At 53.3% G+C, this 21,464-nt stretch overlaps 2 protein-coding genes across 2 annotated transcripts in view; one reads left to right on the forward strand and one right to left on the reverse strand.

Moving 5' to 3' along the window:
* The window catches only part of RAP1GAP2 (RAP1 GTPase activating protein 2), a 216,727-nt gene that overhangs the window by 10,944 nt on the left and 184,319 nt on the right, over positions 1–21,464 (forward strand). The gene's annotated exons all lie outside the window — the stretch shown is intronic.
* On the reverse strand, positions 1,531–13,258 carry LOC132414890 (uncharacterized). Its single transcript, XM_059997870.1, is given in 6 exon segments — positions 1,531–2,212; positions 2,215–2,414; positions 4,568–4,724; positions 4,844–5,264; positions 7,058–7,151; positions 13,254–13,258. Coding segments are annotated over 6 exon segments (1,365 nt in total). The 3' UTR covers positions 1,531–1,724.

Raw genomic sequence — 21,464 nt, forward strand, 5'->3', positions numbered from 1 at the left:
GTACACCATGTGCTGGCCAGCAAGAGAACAGGGACCATGCTCTTACCGCATCTCCCCAAACCGGCCCCAGGAATAAGGTTCAGAGATGATGGGAGACTTCACCTACCCAGACATCTGCCAGGAGTCCTGTTTAGCTAAGAGCAATGCATGTGCTCTCTCTTGTCTCAGTGACGATTTCTGAAGGTACAGGAAGCAGTGAGGGGACAGGTATTCTGGATCCAGTTCTGCCCAAAGAGGAAGAATTAATTGGATGATGATGTGACGTGACAGGAACCCTGGGAAAGGTGACTCAGGCCACCTGGGAACTCTTGATATTCAGGAAATGGGAGGGTAGACAAATGCCCTAAACTCTAGAGGGCAGATTTCAGATCATGCAGAGAAAAGACCCAAACGGCGCTAGAGCTTGAGGCAAGAGTATCAGGAAGGGCGCGGCGATGCGATCCTGAATGTATGGTTGTGAATGCTTGCAGGGACAGAGAAGGAGGCTGTCCTGGGAACAGGCTGGCGAAGCACAGACACGAAGGGCACGTGGTCGGAATCAGTTTCAGGCAACGTGCAAAGCCCTGTTGTGAGCCAAGCACCATCTGACGTAAAGCAGCTTCTTCCTCACCTCCTTTCCTTTCGTCAAAAGCTCTCCACGACCTGACGTTATCTTATTTGCCTATTTGTTCATTGTCTGTGGCTCCCCCGGAATGTGAGGTCCATGAGGGCAGGGCCTTTTCCCTCTTCTGTATCCTGAGGTCCTAGCCCAGAGAAGGAGCTCATTAATCAGGCACCAAGTGAAGGACACATGAACATAATGCAGGCTCACCGGTAGGAAGGCTGGAAGGGAAGCTAGCTCCAAGACTGATGTGGGCCAGCTATACCCGCCCAAGATAACAGCCAGGGAAGAAGAGGACGGTGGGACCTCCTGCCCATGCAGGTGGCTTGAGGCTAACCTTTTTTGAGCCAAAGAACAAGAATGCTCTTCAGAGTCACAGGAGCCCAGTTGAGTCCATGGCGGAGGGAAGCAATCATAAGATAGGAAGGATGGAGTTATTCATCTCATACCTGGGAAGGCTGCCTCCCAGGAGGCTTGAAGAGGAAGCTGCTATAGCTCTGTGACTCAGCACTCACAAAATTAACTATTATTCTTTTTTTTTTTAATAAAAAAATTGTATTTACTTAGAAGCATTCAGAATGTCAACAAAACAGCTGCAACTTTTTTTCTTTTTTTTGCAATGACAGTGGTATTCAGTTAACAGAACAATTATTTCATATAAGCTGCATCACAGACAACTGAAGATGGAAAAACTACCATCCCCGTATATAACTAATTTGTGCTGTGCACCAACAAGTACCTGCCTTAAATTTCCATGCCAATTTACAACCCCCATACCGTACCAGGCAAGGTTAGTGGCTATTGAAAATACCACCAGGACAGGGCTATCTAAAGACACATTCGAGGGCTTCCCTGGTGGCGCAGTGGTTGAGAGTCCGCCTGCCGATGCAGGGGACATGGGTGCCCCGGTCCGGGAGGATCCCACATGCCGTGGAGCGGCTGGGCCCGTGAGCCATGGCTGCTGAGCCTGCGCATCCGGAGCCTGTGCTCCGCAATGGGAGAGGCCACAACAGTGAGAGGCCCGAGTACCGCAAAAAAAAAAAAAAAAAAAAGACACATTCGGTAGTGTGTTAACTATACAAAAAAAGACACCGTACAGTTTAAAAACAAATCTTACGCAGCCTTACATTTCAATTTTTTTCTTTAAAAGGAGTGAGTTGTGTACAGGGGGGTTAAATGCTTTATAGACAAGAAAAAAAAAAACTGCGCTGGAACCAACGTATTCATCATCATCCTCTGCATCTTCCTCATCTTCCTCCTCTTGCTTTTTCTTGCTTTTTTCAGCCTTGACGACTCGCTTTTTTGCTGCATCAGACTTCCCTTTAGCTCGGTTTGCAGCAATATCCTTTCCGTACTTTTCCTTCACCTTAGCAGCCGTCTCCTAAGGCTGCTTGTCATCTGCAGCAGTGTTTTTCCACATCTCTCCCAGTTTCTTTGCGACATCACCAACGGATAGGCCAGGATGCTCTCCTTTGAGTTTTGGACGACACTCAGAACAAAACAAGAACAAGGCCGAAGGAGGCCTCTTGGGTGCATTGGGATCCTTGAACTTCTTTTTTGTTTCCCCTTTAGGAAGGATAGAAGTTTTCATTTCTCTTTCATAACGGGCCTGTCCGCTTTTGCCATGTCTTCAGACTTTCCTTTCTCTTTAGCAGACGTGGTCTTCCATCTCTCTGAGCACTTCTTAGAAAACTCTGAGAAGTTGACGGAAGCATCTGGGTGCTTCCTCTTGTGCTCCTCCCGGCAAGTTTGCACAAAGAACGCATATGATGACATTTTGCCTCTCGGCTTCTTAGGGTCTCCTTTGCCCACGCTTAATTATTTTTCCTCTGCGAGGCACAGAGTCGCCCAGTGCCCGTCCGGCTCTCACTTGCCCCGGAGCTGTCTCTCTCAACTATTATTCTTATATCACAAAAGTTGTACTAACTTCTGTGTGTTTATTATGCGTCATGTTGTAAATGCTTTGCAGGCATAAATTGATTTAATCTTCATGACAATGCTATGATCTAGGTACTGTACTCCCCATTTATCAGATGACAAAGCTGAGGCGCAGGGTAAGTGGCAGTGCCTGCAACCACTACGCACACTGCCTCTCAGAGGATGTGGCGTGGGCCCCAAAGTGGGAGATGGCGAGGGTAATTTTTATCAGCGCAGAGGAAATAAGTTCACGAACCATAAATAAGTGAGCTTAGCATCATTCCTGGTCAGGTTTCAGAGTCTGTTATTAAAGAGATGGTTTGGGGGTACTTAGAAAAGAAAGAGATAGAGGGCCAGCAGCAGTGAGTGAATTCCCTGGGAACCCATCCTGCTGGGGGAAGCTTATTTGCTTTTCTGATTAGTCTTCTAGACTAGAAGGTAGGCTGGGGGTGGTAAAGCAGGAGACAGTGGTTCTGAGTTTCAGCAAGAAATTGTTCTTTTCTTCCCATCAAAGCCTGCGGGTGACACAGAGGAATGTGGGCTGGGGGAGGGCACAGCTAGGGAGGCTGATGAGTGGGCTGCCCTTGCTGAGTCTGCTCAGTGTGTTCATGAGGGACTTGGTGAGGAAGGATGTAGGCAGCATGCCGGGGACATTGCCGATGGCAGGAACCTGGGCACCGTCCCAACGGACAAGATGGCACAGTTGGACCCGAAGTGCCCTGGAGGCTTGGAGTCCAGGTCCAAGTCTAGAAGGTACAGTTTAACAGAAATAAAGGAGAAGTCTATTTTGGCCTCCAATCTTGTCTGCACCTGAGCAGCAGGCTGAGGGGATCAGCTGTCTGAGAGGTTCCAGTTGACCAGAAGCTTGGGTATGGCCCCATGTTTTAAGAAAATGCTCGTGTCTTGGGGCTGCAAGAGCTCAGGGTAGAGTCCAGAGCTGAGGAGGAAAGTGCTATTTTGTCTCAGACTAAGAGGAATGCTCTGTCATTTCCTCATTTATTTTGTGGACAGAGATTGAGCACGTTCTTCTGCTAATACCATGCTGACGTTACCCTTGAATGGCTGAGCAGGTTACATTTTGGGGTGATGGGCTAAGCTGCTGAAGGGACTCAGAGGGTGGGTTGGCCACCCGCCTTCCTTTTTGCTTGCCACCCTGCTCCAGGTCAGGCCCTGGGGTTACGATGCCTGGTCTTAAGGAAGACAAGGGTCCTGCCTCCAAGGGACACACATTCTAGTGGGAGAGACAGACTATAGACGCATAGACAAGAGAATATCTTGTGGGATGACCAGAGTACTGAACAAACTGAAACAGAGCATCAGATAAAGAGTGACCAGTGGGTGTGTGGGGAGTTTGGAAGAGGTGGATGGCCTCTCTGAGAAGGTGACATTTGAGCTGAGTTCTGAAGGACTCAGGGGGCAGACCTATGGAGAAGCTGCTGGTGAGGGGTGTCGCATAAAGGCTGGGGAGGGGCACAGGAGATGGGAAGTGAAACAGCAGTTAACAAGGCCCTATCTATGTTCCAGAAGCAGGAAGCTGTTGTGGCCAGAGCGGAGTGAGGCCATGGCCAGCAGATGGAAAGGATGCAGATTTCCATGCAATTAAATGGAGGGCTTTTTAACATTTAGAGCTGCCCGAATACAGCGTGGGCTGCCCCCTGAGGGACTGGGCTTCCCATCACTGAGATGTGCAAGCCATATTCAGAGGCCGCCCTCCGTGGAGGTTAGGGAGGAAGACTCAAGCGTCTCAAAGGCTCCCTAGGGCACCCTTCCTGCCTTCAACCCCTTCAAGTTCAGGAACACCCTTGGTTTGGCCAAAGCTGGGAGGATGGCTGTGCAGCGAATGAATGAAAGCTCCCGGCTGCCAAGTCGAAGGCGGGGGGTGGGGGGGGGGACGACGACGACAGTTTCAAGGACTCTGGCAGTCCCTGAAACCTCCCACTTCCAAGTCCAGATAGCACTGAACCCCCTCGCCATCCCCACCGCACGCCGAGCTGGCGAGAGCCCCGGTGTCTTCCTCAATCCACCAGGGACCCGCAGATCTTTCCTCACCTCCGTTCCCCACCGGCCCGGGCCCCATTCTCCAGGAACTTCTGTGGGCCGGTGGGCTGTCCCCTCCTCCGCTCCCCTGGGTCCCTTGGGCGCGCCTGCCCCTCCCCGCGCCTTTGTTCCCGAGGAGCCGCCTCGGGCAGTCCCCTGGCGGCGGCGACTGGAGCATCCCGCGGGCGCCGCACCTCGGACTCGCCGTATCGGCCCCCCACCGCCCCCGCGCCCTCTCCTGCCGCTCGTACCCGCCCCTCCGTCTCCCCCCCACTTTCCGGCAGCTACGCGGCTGCGGCGCGGGGCGAATCGGGTGGGCACTGCCGGAACCGGGGCGCAGACCCCGGCGGCGGCGTCGTGGAGGGCGGCAGGAGGGCCCCGCCTCGGCCAGGCGCGGGCTTTCCCGCGGCGAGCGCGGCTCCGGCGGCTGGGGCGCGACTGCCAGGTGTGCGCGTGGCGGCGACGGCGGCGGCGGGCAGGGGGAGCCGCTTTGTGCCCGGCGAGCCGCGGCCGGGGTGCGCGCGTGCGCGCCGCGGTGACGGTACGCGCGGCGGGGCGGGCGGCCAGGGCAGCCCGTCGCCGAGGAGGAGGGGGCTCGCCGCCGGATGGAGAAGGGGGACGCCGCCGCCGCGGGCACGCGGGCCGAGAGAGCTGCCGCGACAGACTGTTGCCATTCCGTCCACGTCGAGGAGTGAGCCCCGGGCGCCGGCTTCACAGAAGGTCAGCGGATTCGGGGCTGGGTGGTGATCCCGTAGTCAGCAGGGATCAGGACGCGAGTCCGGGGTGCGACTGAACCCAGGGTGGAATTGGGGTGTATGTTGTGAGTGCAAATGCAGGTGTTTGCAAAGAGAAATCAGCTCGTGTGGACGCGTGTGAGCCCTGCGCTGCGATTCCACGGAACAGTTCAGCGGAGTGGGTTGTTTGGGAGGTGGGGTGACTGTCCTCAGACACCCCTACGGGTGGGTCATGGCGCACACACATCCTGTATGGAGTGTGTAGCTGACCGAGGTGGAGCTCAGAGGTGGGGTGTTTACAGGTGGTGGCGAGAGGAAAAAGCCAGGACCCCCAGGAGGACCCTGTAGCTAGGCTGGGTTGGTTTGTTTTTTTCCGAAAGGACATAAACCCCACCCCATGCCCACTCCAACCTGTGCCTGTTGCAGGGAGGGGAGAGGATGGTGGGGTGCTGTGTGAGAAGCCTTTGTGGACCTTTGGGACCGGGCCAGGATCAGCCTGATGCTCGTTTCTGGAGGCCCTGGGTGGATGAGCGTGGGGTGCCTGCCTTGGGTGGGGGTCCAGGGCATGCTGGGTGTCCTGACCTGGAGCTGGTTCAGGGGCACGTCCTTCTTTCTCCTCATCTGTTTTCTATAGCTCCTCTACAGCCTTCTTAAGAAACCAAAGGGCATTTATATGCAAGTGGGGTTTGGGCTCTGAAGGCGGGGATCTGCCTCTGCTGAGTGGCCCCCATTGGAGCAGCCTCCATAGGGAATAATAGGGTTGTCCTGGGCTGGGCGCCAGGGCCCTCTGGTTCTTTTCATGCTTTGTGACCCTGGGGCTGTCCCTTAAGCCCCACGCGCCTCAGTTTCCCATGGAGAGGGGAGAAGGCACCGCCCCACTCCGTTCTTCCTGCTGCAGAGTGAGGAGTAAACAGAGAGCTCACAGCTGCCTGGGGCTGGGAGGCTGGGAGTGACTCAGGGCATGTGAGGTCCCCAGCAGTGTTTTCCCCCTGGAAAGTCCCAGCATGTCTTTGAGACCTGGGCAGGAGTTGGGGGAAGCTCTGCCCTCACCTCCAAGCGAGTGTGTTGGATTTTCTAAGTGTGGGGCAGGGTGGGTATCTTCTAGACCTGGATGCTCAGGCTTCCAGAAACGACCTCAGGTTCCTCCTCCTTTCTAGGATGTTGAGGAATGGAGGGCGGGGGGCAGGGTGTGGGGAGGATTGGATGGGATGGGGGACTTAGAGTCACCAAATTTCTGGGCAGAGGCGGACGCTAAAGTTGAGTAGGGCCAGGGCACAGCTAGCTGGGAACCCCGCTCAGCCCAGGCTGTGAGGCGATTTATCGGGAGGTGGCCTCAGTTCCAGAGAAGATGACCTTGCTGCTGCAGGCATCCCGTCCCCACGCCGACCAGGATCCTGTCTGGATCAAGTGTGGCTGAGCCACTGTGGTTCAGAATGACTTGAACCTCGAGGGAAGGGGACCCCAGCATGGATGGTGGTGGCAGCAGCGGAGCAGACCTGGGTTGAATCCCAGCTCCACCACTGTCTGTGTTTCCACCTGTGTTTCCCCAGAGCAGAACCCGAGGATGCATTCTTTTTAATCTTACTACCGCTCTGTCCTGGGAGGTCTCCTGAGAAGCCTTAAGGGATGCGTTTCAGAACTGCCCGGCTGGGGAGAGAAACAGGGACGTGTTCATCCGTCAGCTCTGTTCCGTCCGTGGACATTAACTCCCACATGCTTCCAGGCCTTACGTGTGAGGCCCCAGTGGGTTCGTGTGGGCACCCCGCACTGCGGCTTCAAAGACGGTCCCTCTGGGTCCTCGAAGAAGCATTGCCATGTGGCTGCTCTCAAAGCCTGCAGGGAACCGGTCATTGCAGAAGTCGCTGGAGTAGGAAGTGGGACCGAGAGTGTCTGAAGGACGCCCTGGGGTGACCGACACTGCGTGACCTTGGGCAAATTTCCTATGTTCTCTGAGCCTCAGTTTCCTTATCTGGGGGTTATGGGAATTAAATAAAATACTATCAAGTTTTTGAACATGGTGATGGGTCCATAGCGAGAGCTCTGTGAATGGAATATTTCCGTATATTTGGGAAGACAGCACCTTCTGGGTGGCCCAGATATTCATTCACTTAAGTGGAGGAGGGGGCTGGATTAGGTGACCTCCTCCTAGTCAGAGACTCTTGGGCTCAGGGGCCGGATGCCTGACCTGGTCATTTCCTCCTGGAGCTGCGGCCCAGTCTCCCAGAACCCCTGAACGGCTCTGCTTCGCATTCTGTGGATTGGAGACAACAATGCCAGCTGCTCATATGTGCCTTTCCCTGGGCTGTGTCCCCTGGAGGACATGGGAGCCTGGAGGGTGGGCAGAGGGGCGAGGGGAACAGGCAGCTCGGAAGCAGGTGTTTAAAGGACGGGTGGCGAGAGGGCAGATGCTGGCATTTGGAGCTGCCAGATGGTCATGGGCACTGGTCTGGGCCACAGTCAGTGGGGAGGACGGGGCACAGGGGTGGGGAAGGGCGAGAGAAAATGAACAGGAAGGGAGGGGAGAGCAGGTTGGCAGAGAGTGGCCCAGAATGATGGCAGAACCGGGGCCGTGGAGTGAGTCGAGGATTGGGGGGTGTCTGGAGTGGCAGGGACAGGCTGGGCCGGTGGGAGAGCGACGAGGTGGTGTGAGGGAAGGGACAGCACTGGTTGAGGATTAGTTGGGGGGGCCCTAGGGCATAAGCCGGGGCAGGTATCCTACTTCAGGGTACAGTACCCGTCAGCTCCCTCCTTTTCCTTTTTCCAGTGCATCTACCTGCTCCTCCTGGGCCACCACCCACGTTGGCAGGTGAGGTGCTGTCGGCAAATACTTGGGTCCCGTTGTGAGTGGTGATTGGAGAAGGCGAGGATGTACCTCTGCCAAGACCCGTTGCCATGGTACCACGGTGACCCTTGTCTTCCTATCCTCTCCCATCTCTGGGCAACGTGGCCCTCCCCAGAGGGAGGTCGTACATGGGGGAAGGTGTCCAGCTGCCTCTTGCTTATGCAGGGGCAGCTCAGGCTGGCAATACAAAGGTCATGGTGTCCATCCTTCTGCCTTCAGGCAAGGTCACACCTAGCCTAGGCTGGGCGGTTGCAACAGCTACTGTCTTCATTTACAGTCATTTAAAGACTCCTCTGACCTCTGTAATTTGGGACTCCTTTTGTTTTTAATAAGTTTAGTAAAAGAAAAAGGAGGGGCAATCAGTAATGCCAGCCTACCCATCTCCTCCCTTTTTATTTTATTTTATTTTATTTGGCCGTGCTGCGGCATGCAGGATCTTAGTTCCCTGACCAGGGATTGAACCCGTGCCCCCTGCAGTGGAAGCGCAGAGCCCTAACCACTGGACCACAAGGGAAGTCCCTCCTCCCCTTTTTTTTTAAGAGCCAGATGACACTCTCTTCTTGCCCGCACCTTTTTCAATGCTTTGGTGCTTCTCTAGTGAGAAGTTCTGGATCATGTCTGATCTCAGTCTGCCGTGCTACACTTTCTTTTTGTTGTTGTTATTGTTTGTTTTTTTTTTTTTTTACTGTGTTTGCCACCACGCTTTAGGCCTTATAGATAAGTTAGAAAGAGATTCCACTCTATCTTCTCAAAATGCCAAGTGGCCATTGGGGCTCCCAAGGCAGGTGGGACACCAAGGCAAGGATTGTGCTCTGGGGAGCCTGGCCTGAGACCTGGTTTGGGTTCTGAACTTGCTCCTGATCTCCGGGCTGGCTGGTATTCCACCCCCTTCCCTAGTTCAGATCCAGGGCTGTCAGCCTCCTTCCTGGGTCATGCTGGGTGCGCTAGCTGGGCCCTACCAAGGCTGGGTGGCATCAGGTATGGGCACCTGGGGGACCCTGCCAATTAGATGACTGGTAGAGAGCAAGAGCTGGGGGGGAGTGACAGGCAGACAGGCACAGTGAGGCACACCTGTGCGCGTGTGCACATCTGTACATGTGGGTTCCTGGAGGGCGTGTTGCTGGATCACTGTGTCTGCACATGTCTGTGTGGTTACCTGTGGTCCTCTGAGCATGTCTCTGTGTGCATCGTGGTGTGCCCCAGCTTATTCGTTTTCTTTTCTCTGGGTGTGTGAGTTGGCCATGACCTGGCGCTCTCCAGGGTCCTTGAGGGTGTGCAGGTCTGATGGCTGGTGACATTTTACCCAGCAGGATTTCCTGGCCTCCTGAGGCCCCTAAGTCTTCTGCCCTGCCCAGCTCTGCCCTCTTTCTGGGATTCCTGTCCCTGTCCCTCCCTCTGACTTGAGGAAATTACTTCTCTCCCACTGGCTGTGTGGGTGCCCACTGCTGTTCAGGTGGGGCCTGGGGAGAGACAACCAGTCCGATCTCCAGCCCCGTCCTTCGAGCTCTGAGCTGAGGGTGATGGGTGGGTGAGCCCTGGGTGGAGGAGATGAGTCAGGATGGCTGCAGCGGGTGGCAGAAGCATCTTCAGGGAGGTGTGTGCACCCCCATCCACTTCACCCATCCTCCACTGTCCATATTCTCTTCCCTCGTAGCCATGCCTGGCAGTTTCTGGGGAGCAGAATGGTCTCTGAGGCTCCAGGCATCCCACTGGCAGCCTTGGCCTCAGCATAATCATTTAAATTTATGGAGCTCTTCCTGTGCCAGGCCCTGAACTCACAAGATACATGTATTAGCTCCTTGGCTCCTCAGAACAATCCTATGAGGTGGGTTATGCAAGCATCCCCATCTTATGAGGCAGTGGAGGCTCAGAGAGGCTGGGTCACTTCCACAAGGTCACACAGCTAGTAAGTAGTGGAGCCAGGACATGAATCTGGGTCTATTCTTGACACTTGTTGCCGTGCCCTCCACTCTTCACAAAGCTGCAACCATCTCATCCTTACGGTCTCTCCTTCAGAGAGGCCAATTCAGATCGTCCCCTCTAAACAGAGCTCCCCACCCACCCCCACTCCCCTTTGGATCACATCACCCTATTGTAAATACCTGTTGTAAAGTTATCCCTCTCTTGTCCTCCACCTCTCCACCCCTAGTCCCCCCAGGGATTTGTCTGTCTTGTTCACTGAAATACCCTCAGCACTATCAGAGAGCCTGGAACAAAGTAGGGGTGTGATAACCATTTGATGAATGGATGAATGATTGAACACATGAAGGTACGTCTGACTCCAGACCTAAGCTCTATACCCCTTCTCTACATTGTCTTTCCCAGCAGGGACCACTGCAGGGTGGCCGGGAACACAGCTCTGGAGTCAGTTCGCTGGGTTCACTGTTCTGGTTATCTGATGCTGCATAATAAACCGTCCAGAAGCTTATGGCCTGAAACAACAGTGTTGTTTATTTTGCTCAGGAATCTGCAGCTTGGGCAGGGCTTGTGGGGATCCTTGTATCTGCTCTGCCATTGTCTTCTGGGGTGGCTCAAAGTCCAGGGGCGGGGATTGTCTGAAGGCTCAGCTGCTCACATGTCTGGCATGTGGTGCTGGCTGTTGGCATGAGGTCTTAGTTCCTCGCCACACAGGCCTCTCTGTGTGCCCCCTCTGGGTGCTAGCTTGGGCTTCCTCACAGTGTGCTGGCTGGATTAGGGGCAAGAAAGAGCCAGACAGACGCTATTTCACCTTTTCTTACCTGGCCTGGGAAGGATGCAGCTTTACTTCTGCCAGAGTCACAGATCCACCAGGATCCAAGAGGGAGGAACGTGTACCCCACCGCTTAATGGAGGGGTGTTAATGTCACAGGGTAAGAAGAGCGTGTGGAATGGGGATATATTATGGGATGGTGGGGCCATCTTTGGAAAATACAGTCTGCCACAGTCACTTCTTTGGAGTGTGACCTTGAGCTAATTACTTAGTCCCTCTGTGCCCCAATTTCTCCATCTAGAAAGTGGGAACACCGTCAGTATGTATTGGGTTATTTCGTACTCATTGGGTTATTTAGCGGTGACTACACTTCTACCCACGGATCCCCTTGGCCTCAGGTAAGGCGTTGGTCCAGGTTTTCACCGAGCTGCAGGTTCCAGCCCCAGTTCCACCCCCAACTCTCATGTAATACAGGAGGCACCTACCTGTGCAGAGTCCTTCTGAGGGTGGGGCTGGTGATGGGGAAAGAAGAGGGGACCCTGAGTGGAAAAGGCCTTTTCTGTCTCCTTTTATTATGTGATTCTAAGTCAGCCCAGCTCTCTTCAAAGGGGCAAGGGGCAGGGTTGGTGGAGATGCCACGAAGCTGGGGCTCCAGCAGGATTCCTCTGGGTCTGGAGGCACAGATCCCACGAGGACCCCCATCTTTGTCCAGGGAAGTCAGGATAAGTGAATATGCTGTGTTTGAGGGGCAGGCCTTTTTTTGTGTGTAGCTCCCTCCTTTTCTCTGTGCCCCCTGCCTGCCTCCGTCTGAGTCATTGTTCATCTGCCAGAAGAATGGGTCCCCAGCCTGGCTTGCCAGGCCCAGGGAGGAATCTCAGGGTTTCCTTGTCCTGGCCCAGGTTGGGGTACTCCTCAGCTGGGCATTGGCAGGGAGCCAGGGGAAATCTAGGGGTTTGCTGGAGCCCAGCCTGGCTGTATCTCACATCTAGCACTGCCCTCATTCTCTATAGAAATGGCAGAATTGTTAAAAGCAGAGGCTCTGGGTTTGAATTCTGCTGCTGCCACCTGCCAGCCCTGTGACCTTGGGCACATCTCTGAACCTTTCTGAGGCTCCATTTCCTCACCAGGATGGAGGAATTGGTTATGGTAAGGATTAAATGAAATGAAATCATGGCGTAACTGGTTCATGGGAAATACTCAAGAAATGTTGGCAGTTTTTCTTTATAGATGAACAAAGTGAGGCGGAGGGAGTTTAAGCGATGTCCCCACAGCCACATTTAACGTCAGAATCAGGGCTGGAACCCATGTGCTCTGACACCAGGTGGTTGTTACTTATCTCTTGCCATACAGAGAATTCCTCCATCCCTCAATCCCTTTTGCCAGGGGGCAGTATGGCTGCCATCCTAGAAATACAAGCAAGAAGATGCCCCCTTTTCCTCCTTGCACTACCCAGACTTGCCTGTAGAGGGCGCCGACACCTACCTTCTCTCCCACCTGGGGAGGGAAGTATCCAGGTGAGGCGCTGCAGTAGTAGGGGAGGGTGGGGAGTGACACAGCTGAATGGGGGAGAGCGAAGAGCTGGCTTTGTGATCTCCTTTGGACAGCTCCTAGTGCCGAAGCTTTCCTACAGATAACTCCAGGGCCACCAAAGATAATGGGAGTATCCTAGTGGATTTCATTCCAGTGTTTCTCACTGGATTAGAATCATCTGGGGAGTTTGTTAAAGATGCAGATTCCATGACCCCACCCCAGAACGATGGGATCTGAAGTTTAGCCATTGCACTGGCTGACAGGTGTATAGATCTGTGGCAGACACCGCTCTGAAGGCGTAACACGTATTAACTCCTATACCCCTCCCAACAACCCTGTGAGGTAGGTACCATTAGTATCCCCATTTTATAGATGGGGAGTCTGGTCTGAGGCGCAGAGAGGTTGAGGAACTTGCCCAAGTTCACACTGCTTGCAAGCAGCAGGGCTGGGGTTTGAACCCATGCTGTTCAAGCCCCAGGTGGGTCTCACACGTGGAGCATGTGAGAACCACTATTTTATAACACTGAGCCTGTCCCCTTTCTTGCCTCCTTTTACTTGTCGTTATTTTAAATAGCATTTATTGTGTTTTTCTAATTATAAAAGCAAAACCTGCTTATTTCAGAAACCTTAGAAAGTTCAGGAAAGCACAAAGAAGAAAAAATCATGATCTTGAATCTCACCTCCTGAACAATATGGTCCAGAGCATATTAGTTCGCCTGTTGCATTCTATTCAGAGACTTACTGTACCTTGTTTGCCCTGGCATCACATATGCAGTCGTCCCTCAGTATCCTTGGGAGATTGCTTCTGGGACTACCCCCCACCCCGCTCCCCTCCAGTATACCAAAATCCTGTGATGCTCAAGTCCCTTATATAAAATGGTGTAGAATTTGCATATAACCTACGCCATTCTCCCTTATACTTTATTTTTTAAATTAAAAACTAATGTAAGATTATACTCCATTTAAATTTATTATAAAATATAGTTTGTACCTCTTAATTCCCTACCCCTATCTTGTCCCCCACCACCTTCCCTCTCCCCACTGGTATCCCCTGGTTTCTTCTCTATATCTGTGAGTCTGTTTCTGTTTTCTTATATTCATTCCTTTGTTTTATTTTTAGATTTGAAATATAAATGGTAACAGTCTTTCTCTGTCTGACTTGTTTCACTAAGTGTAATACCTTCCCAGGTCCACCAAGTCGTTGCAAATGGCAAAATTTCATTGTTTTTTATGGCTGAGTAGTATTCGATTGTATACATATACCACATCGTCTTTATCCATTCATATGTTATTGGTCACTTAGGTCTCCCATATACTTTAAATCATGTCTAGATTACTTATAATACCTAATACAATGTAAATGCTACGTAAATAGTTGCCAGGATGGCAAATTCCAGTTTTGCTTTTTGGAATTTTATGGAAATGTTTTTCCCCGAATATTTTCTACCTGTGGTTGGTTGGCTGAGATGAACTGTATTGTTGAGAGATGTTGTCTTTCTCTAACCTACTCCTACTGTTGGAAATTTAGATTGTTCCCAGCATTTCATAGTTATGACAACAATGAGCTGGAGACCCTCAAAAGTACAACCTGGCACACAGCTCTGATTTTTTCCCCTTGGGATTTCTAGGTCAAAAGGTATGCATATTAAAAAAAACTTCCTACTGAAGCATAATATGCATACAGAGAAGTGCACAGGTTGTAAGTGTGCAGGTTGATGGATTTTCACAGGCTTGACATACCCATGTAAAAACAACACCCAGGGCTTCCCTGGTGGCGCAGTGGTTGAGAGTCCGCCTGCCGATGCGGGGGACACGGGTTCGTGCCCCGGTCTGGGAAGATCCCACATGCCGCGGAGCGGCTGGGCCCGTGAGCCATGGCCGCTGAGCCTGCGCTCCGCAACGGGAGAGGCCACAGCAGTGAGAGGCCCGCGTACCGCAAAAAAAAAACAAAAATCCCCAAACTGGCCATGATCTGCACTCTAGAATCTTCTTGGCATGAAGGTAAGGATTCCGACGTGAACTGTCAAAGTTCAACAAAGTGGTATATTGGTCTCCTTGGGGTTTTCTTACTTAAGATTGAGAGACAAACTATGCTTAAAAGCAGAGTGGATGGGGAATTCCCTGGTGGTCCAGCAGTTAGGACTCTGTGCTCTCAATGCCGAGGGCCCGTGTTCAATCCCTAGTCAGGGAACTAAGATCCCACAAGACGAGTGGTGCAGCCAAAAAACAAAACGAAACACACACAAAAAACCAACCAGAGTGTATGGAAGAACCATCTGGAGTCAGATACTGAGAGAGAGAGAGACCTGGGTTCTACCTCTCTGGGGCAAGACAGACTTACCTTCAGGGTAGAAGAGGTGATCTCAGGACTGGAATCAGCAGTCAGTTTGAACTCTAAATAGTTTAAGAAGGTTTTAAAGAAACAAGCGTTTGTAGCTTCCACCCCTCTCCTCCTCCTCTTCTCCTTCATCTTCTTTCTTCTTCTTCTTAGCAAACCATCTGTTTAACACTTTTTCTTTAAATTATAACATGTTCTTGGTAAAAAAAAAAAAAATCAAGCAGCACAGGAGGACATGAAGTGAAAAGTTTCTTCCCCCTGGATTTCCAGTTCCAGTCCCATTCTTCAGAGGTAACCAGTCTTGGGCCATTGCTTATGTTTCCTTCCAGAAATTGTCTAGGCATATATAAGAATTTACATATTTATTTAAACGAATGAGATCCTATTATATGAACTGTTCTGTCTTTTTATTTTTTTAATTTTATTTATTTATTTATTTTTGGCTGCGTCAGGTCTAAGTTGCAGCACGTGGGCTCTCTAGTTGAGGTGCTCGGGCTCAGTAGTTGCAGCGTGCAGGCTTAGTTGCACCGTGGCATGCGGGATCTTAGTTCCCCAACCAGGGATCGAACCCCAGTCCCCTGCATTGGAAGACGGATTCTTAACCACTGGACCACCAGGGAAGTCCCCGTTCTGTGTCTTTTTGTTTGTTGTTTTTTAATTTTTAAAATAAATTTATTTATTTTATTTATTTGTTTTTGGCTGTGTTGGGTCTTCGTTGCTGCACGCGGGCTTTCTCTAGTTGCGGCGAGCGGGGGCTACTTTTCATTGCAGTGCGCGGGCTTCTCATTGCGGTGGCTTCTCTTGTTGCCGAGCTTAGGCTCTAGGTGCGAGGGCTTCAGTAGTTGTGGCTTATGGGCTCTAGAGCACAGGCTCAGTAGTTGTGGTGCATGGGCTTAGTTGCTCCGCAGCATGTGGGATCTTCCTGGACCAGGGATTGAACCCGTGTCCCCTGCATTGGCAGGCGGATTCTCAACCACTGTGCCACCAGGGAAGCCCCTATTTGTTGTTTTTTTAGTTTTTAGGATATCTTTATGTAGTAACACATATAAATCCTACCTCCTTCTTTTCAATGGCTACACAGTATTCCATTGTATGCTTGTTCCACAATATCGTGAAATGATGGTTATTTATGTTACTAATTGTATTTGCTATTATAAACAATGATATAGTTAACATCTGTGTGCATAGATCTTGTCAGCTTGTATGAGTTTACCAGTAGGACAAATCTCTTTTTTTTTTTTTTTTACGGTATGCGGGCCTCTCACTCTTGTGGCCTCTCCCGTTGTGGAGCACAGGCTCCGGACGTGCAGGCTCCGGACGCGCAGGCTCAGCGGCCATGGCTTACGGACCCAGCCGCTCCGCGGCACGTGGGATCTTCCCGGACCGGGGCACGAACCCGTGTCCCCTGCATCGGCAGGCGGACTCTCAACCACTGCACCACCAGGGAAGCCCAGGATAAATCTCTTTTTCTTCTTCTTTCTTTTTTGGCCGTGCCATGAAAATTGTGGGATCTTAGTTCCCCAACCAGGTGTTGAACCCGGGCCCTTGGTAGTGAAAGCGCAGAGTCCTAACCACTGGACCGCCAGGGAATTCCCCAGATAAATCTCTAAAAACAGAAGTGTTGGCACAAACAGTATGTGCACTTAATATTTTAATAGATCTTGTCAAATATCTACACACTAATGGTGGGGTGCCTGTTTCCTTACATCCTCACACCATTATCAAGGTTTTTTTTTTTAACTTATCTGATGGGTAAAAATACTTTATTATTATTTAAAAATAATTTTAAATAATGGTACATGTTGCAGCTTCTTTAGTTCACAACCACATGTTGCTGGGAGTTCTTTTGGTAGATAGCGTTACTGAACAAATCAGAATAAATTGCACGACTGTCATAGTTGGGGTCCTGCTCTAGGAACCGAGTTTTCACAAGCGCTTCTCTCGTAATTTTTTTGGTCATCATCTTGCTTTTCAGAACTTGTGCAATGGGAAATTCAGTATAGCCCTTGAGGCAGCGTGAGGGGGGAAGTGATCAGGGCGCTGTAAATCACATTGCAGATGTGAGATGTCATTTTTTCTCCATCCCAAGGTGTAGATTCCCAACCAGTGTGGGTCTGCTGGCTCTGAATCCCATGGCACCCTGTTTTCCTGGTCCTTCTCTGCCACTATGCTTTGCCCTCACCTGGTTTATAAAGGAAGCAGAGGCTAATCTAGCCTCCCCTTTGAGGCAAGGTCAACTGAAGCCTCCAAAGATGACGTGACCTGCTCAAGGTGATTCAGTGGTCGAGATAGGAGGAGAGCTGAGCCTTACGGGGTCGGTACTGATGCCAGCTTATGTTGTCTGGAGTGGGGGAGGATCCAGGCTGAATGATCTAGTGCCTGCTTCTCTCAGGACATCTGTTTCCTCAGCTTCCTGTAACTGCCTCATCCCCACGCCTGGGAAGGGAGCTTGTTTCATCTTTTACCTCCTGCTGGTGGCTGCGAGGACGGAGCTGCCGAAGTGGAGGAAACCACACTGTCTCTCCCTTCCCTCCTGCCCCCAAGGGACTGCAGATATGATGGAGGGGCTCCTGGCAGGGACCTGGGCTGCCTCTCCTCCTCTGATCCCAGCCAGCTTTCTCCGCTCCGTGTTTCTCTAAAATCCAGAGAACTGGCTGGGTTCCCTGGAGCTCTGTCCCGGAGTTGGAGCTCTGGTTGGTACTTGCTCCCTCAGCTGGACCAGAAATACCCACAGGCCTCCACCGGGGAAGCCAGGGCATTGTGACTTGGTGACCCAAAGTGGGCCGTTCCTCTGTGGAAGGGCAAGGAGCAACCTCAGGTGAGAAGGACTCAGGCACGTGCTCCTTCCAGCTTCGTTGTTGTGCTTTCCTGGCTGTTGAGCTGAGCTTTGCCTTCGTTTCCCCATCTGTAAAATGGGCGTTGCGTGAACTGGGCATTTCTGTAGGTTCCAGAGTCAGTGGGGCAGGTTTGGTCTGATGATGCAGATCATTGTATAGAGCAGTGGCTGAGAACTTGGGCTCTGGAGTCAGACCTGGCTCTGCCACCATCACGCAGGTTCCTTAACCTCTCTGTGCCTCAGTGTCACCATCTGTAAAATGGGGATAAAGTGGTGCTATCTCAGAGGTGGCTGTGAGATTGAAAGGTCAGTGCTGACCCATAGTCAACTCACAGTCACAGCGCTGCCCCTGGCCCCCCTGGCCCCCCTGGCCCCAAGCTTGTCCTTATCTCCACCCTGACTGCCCACATGCTGAGTCAGCTGAGGTTTGGGAGGAAGCTGGGCCGTGCTTGGTGGGGCAGGAGGGCTGGGCCTGGCACACAGCATGCTTCTCTTTTCTCTTGACTTGCAGTCCTTCCCAGAGAGCCATGGACTCCTCGCTGCCCACCACCACCCAGAAGAAGAACGGAGGGGTCAGAGCAGGGGCAGCTGGAAGCTGCGTGGGACCGAGGGAGGGGGTGGAATCATAATAGATAGTACATATAACAGCTCCGGGAATGGTTTGGAAGCCCTGTGCTGTGTTTACGTTCATTTATAATCTTGTGAGGTTGGTGGCAGCCACTCCCTATTATGGAGGAGGAAACTGAGGCCTAGAGAGGTTAGGTAAGTTGCTGGAGGTCACACAGCTCCAAAGCTTGGGAGCCTCAGCACTGAGGAGGCTCTAGAATGATTCTCGCCTCCCTCCCGAGCTTATGCGGTAAAATTGGAAGCTACCCGGGAACTTCCCTTCTCTTGCTCCGGGCCCTTACTCTGGGGGGCGAAGACGGCACCGGCCCTTCTGGACTCTCAAGTTCAAGTCCAGGCTGTGAGCTCTGTGCCCTTCCTGCTGATGCAGCCAGGCCCTTGCCGCTCCTTGGTCAGGTGTCTGAATCCCAGGACTTGGTGTCTTTTGTGGCTGCCGTGCAAGGTGGGAGAATCCAGCCTGGTCTTGAAATGCTCCTCCCTGCCTGGTCCTTGGGCTGCCCTTCGGACCTTCAGATGCTCGGGCTTGGGCCTGTGTCTCCTCTGGGTCTGCGAACATTTGGCCCAGGTGGCCTCCTACCTGGGTTTTATCTGGGTGTCTTTGCAGACTATGAGGGCCTGAATCAGAGCATCTCTCAGCTGTGTCTTCCCCTGGAATATGTTGGTGGACAGCAAGCACACATGGTCACATGTGTGTACAGATAAGCATAGATAAGACGGAAGGCCGGAAGTGCCCAAGCTTACTGTGACGGCAACCCCTCCTCTCTCTCCCACATGGAAGCATGTCAGATGATGTGCTCCAATGATGGGCTCACTAGGAACTCCCTCTAATTGATAAAAAAAAGTAAGCACTTTGCAAAAGGAATGTGGGTTATTGGTTATTAGTAACCCACGTGACGCCTGGGCTGAGGCTGTGGGCCGTTTCTGGCTTACCCTGGTGGTCCATCCTGTGGTTCAGCAACCCTGGGGAGGAGAGGGGGGAAGCATTGTGGGAGTGAGTCCTACTGGGTCCGATTAGGTCTCCTGCCCACTCCCAACCCAGTCACTGCAGCCAGGAGGGTGAAGCCCTGGCTGGCCAGGCCTGGCCAGGTGTCCCCCCCGGGGGCAGATGGAGCGCAGAGCTGTCTTGCTCAGACGGAGGCCAAAAGGGTGCAGGACAGGCAGGACCCAGGGGGTCCGTGGTACCTGCTGAGCATCTCCTGAGTGTGGGGTGGGTGCAGTAGGGGTGACAGATCTGGGTGTGGAGTGGACGTCCAGCGGGAAGCCGGTGGTCTATGCAACCCTAGGGAGTGAACCACTTGATCCTTCCTTTTCTGATGAAGGTGAGGGTGGAGGGTGCAACCTGAACCAAGGACCACCAGGCTCCTGCTGGGCAGCCAGGGGGGCACAGGACCCCACACCTGCCACCCCTAGCCCTGACCTTGGTCAGGACCCTGTGCTGCCCCCATAGGGCCTGAGGCCCCTTGTGTCCCCTGCAGCGGAGGAGTCAAGAAGATAAAAATGCCTGTGCCCTTTGTCCACAGCCTGGGGGTGGCCCTCTGGCATCACAGCGCGGATCTGACTCCCAGCTCCGGGGAAGGTGGGCCAGTGGGAAAGGCCAGTGGTGGAAGCTTCTCCACTGCTTGGTAGGGGCGGGGACCTGGCACCCCGCCCGTGACCCTCTGCCCTAGGCTGCTGTATGTATGTGCCGCACTCTTCGACGGGGCTCTCATTAGTGAGCACCTACCGTGTACCAGGCTTGGCAGCACTGGTGCAGACAGAGATTAGGACTAGCCTGTGGGTCCAGTGGGAAAGGCAAAGACGTGCACGTCGGTGCCACCTGCCACCTCTGCCACTGCCGGCAGGAGCTCAGCACTGCTGACCTCTGTCTAGACGCTCAAGGGCATCTGAGCAGTACAGATCTGTGCCTGTGCCTGTGCCTGTGTATGTGAGGGCGCCTTGTAGGCGTGTGTGCGATCTGAGCGTGCGCCTAGGTGTGTGCACGTATGTTGATGTGTGTGTGAGCGTGTGTTTGTTTGGGGAGCTGTATGTGCACGAGATGGATGTGCAGGTGTCTTTGTAAACGTCTGCACGCACCTGCAGGTGAGTGTGCAGTACCTGCGTGCACGTGTGTGCCGGCGTCTGCTGACGAACGTGAGCACGCATGCGCCTAGGTGGACCCGTGGGTCCTGTGCATATATGTGTGCACGTGTGTGCGCCCCTGGGCCCACGTGGGTGCACATATACTTGTGTCCACACGCGTGTGCATGTGGGGCAGGTTTATCTGGTACGGCGGAGGGAGAAAGGCCAAGGTCCCGCCTCCGGCAGCCCCAGGGAGTCGGTGTGGGTCCGCGTCGGCAGGGCTCCCTGAGCCTTCCAGCCAGGTCTCTCTCCCCTTCCCAGGCACAATCATGGTAATCCTCGGGCCTCCTTGGGTTCCGGGCAGCCTGGGCTGTGTGGGGCAGAGCTGCCAACCCGGGCTGTGGTGCAATCTGCCGGCCGAGCCCCTTCCGGAGCTGCGGGTTCCTCCGGGTGTGGGGAAGCTGCCCTCTGCGACCTCCCCTGCCTGTCTTGGTGCGTCCTGGGGGGCAGGACACCCCTCCCACCCCGCGGCCTCACCCACAGGAAGCCGGGCTGGGGGGCAGGCAATGGGGGAGGTGCCACGCGGGGCACCCCGCCCTTTGCCGGTGGCTGTCGACCCCGCTGCTCCGAGGCCGCAGCAGTCTTGCCAACAGCCTCGGGGGCATCGCTGGACCAGGGGCCCCTCCGTCACAGCCATGTTTGTCAGGAAGCGCAGCATCTCCTTTGGGGGCTTCGGATGGTGGGTAACAGATGGGAGGGAGGGTGAAGGGGTGGGAGCGAATCTGGCCGTGAAGCCCGGTTGAGCCTGTGGCTGTGACCTGGTCTGTAGGGAGCAGTGCAGAGGACTTTCAGATGCTTGGGCGGATGGAGATGGAAGATCCTGTGCGGGGGGCACCAGGCTTTTCCTCACTGTCCCTTGGGTACAGTCTTCTAGGGAATTCAGAGGTCGGAGCTGGAGCCAGTGTGAGTGTGACTCTGGTGAACGTGGGCCTCTGTGTCATGTGTTTCCATAAACGTGTATGTGCATCTGTGATGGCTGTGAACACGTGTGTATCTGGGACTGTGTGTTTAGGTGTGCATGTCTGTGCGGCCGGGTGTGAGGTGTGTGCCTGGCTGGGTGGGTGTGCCGACGCGTGGCCACGTGTGCACTCTGTGCTTCTGAGCGGATGCCGGTGTGCGCCTCGGAGCTTCTGTACCTGTGTGTGCTCTTGCCTGTGCGTGTGTGTTATGCTTCTGTCTGGGTCATCTCTGTGACTTC

Source organism: Delphinus delphis, chromosome 19, assembly GCF_949987515.2.
Source record: "Delphinus delphis chromosome 19, mDelDel1.2, whole genome shotgun sequence".
Taxonomy (NCBI): Eukaryota; Metazoa; Chordata; class Mammalia; order Artiodactyla; family Delphinidae; genus Delphinus; species Delphinus delphis.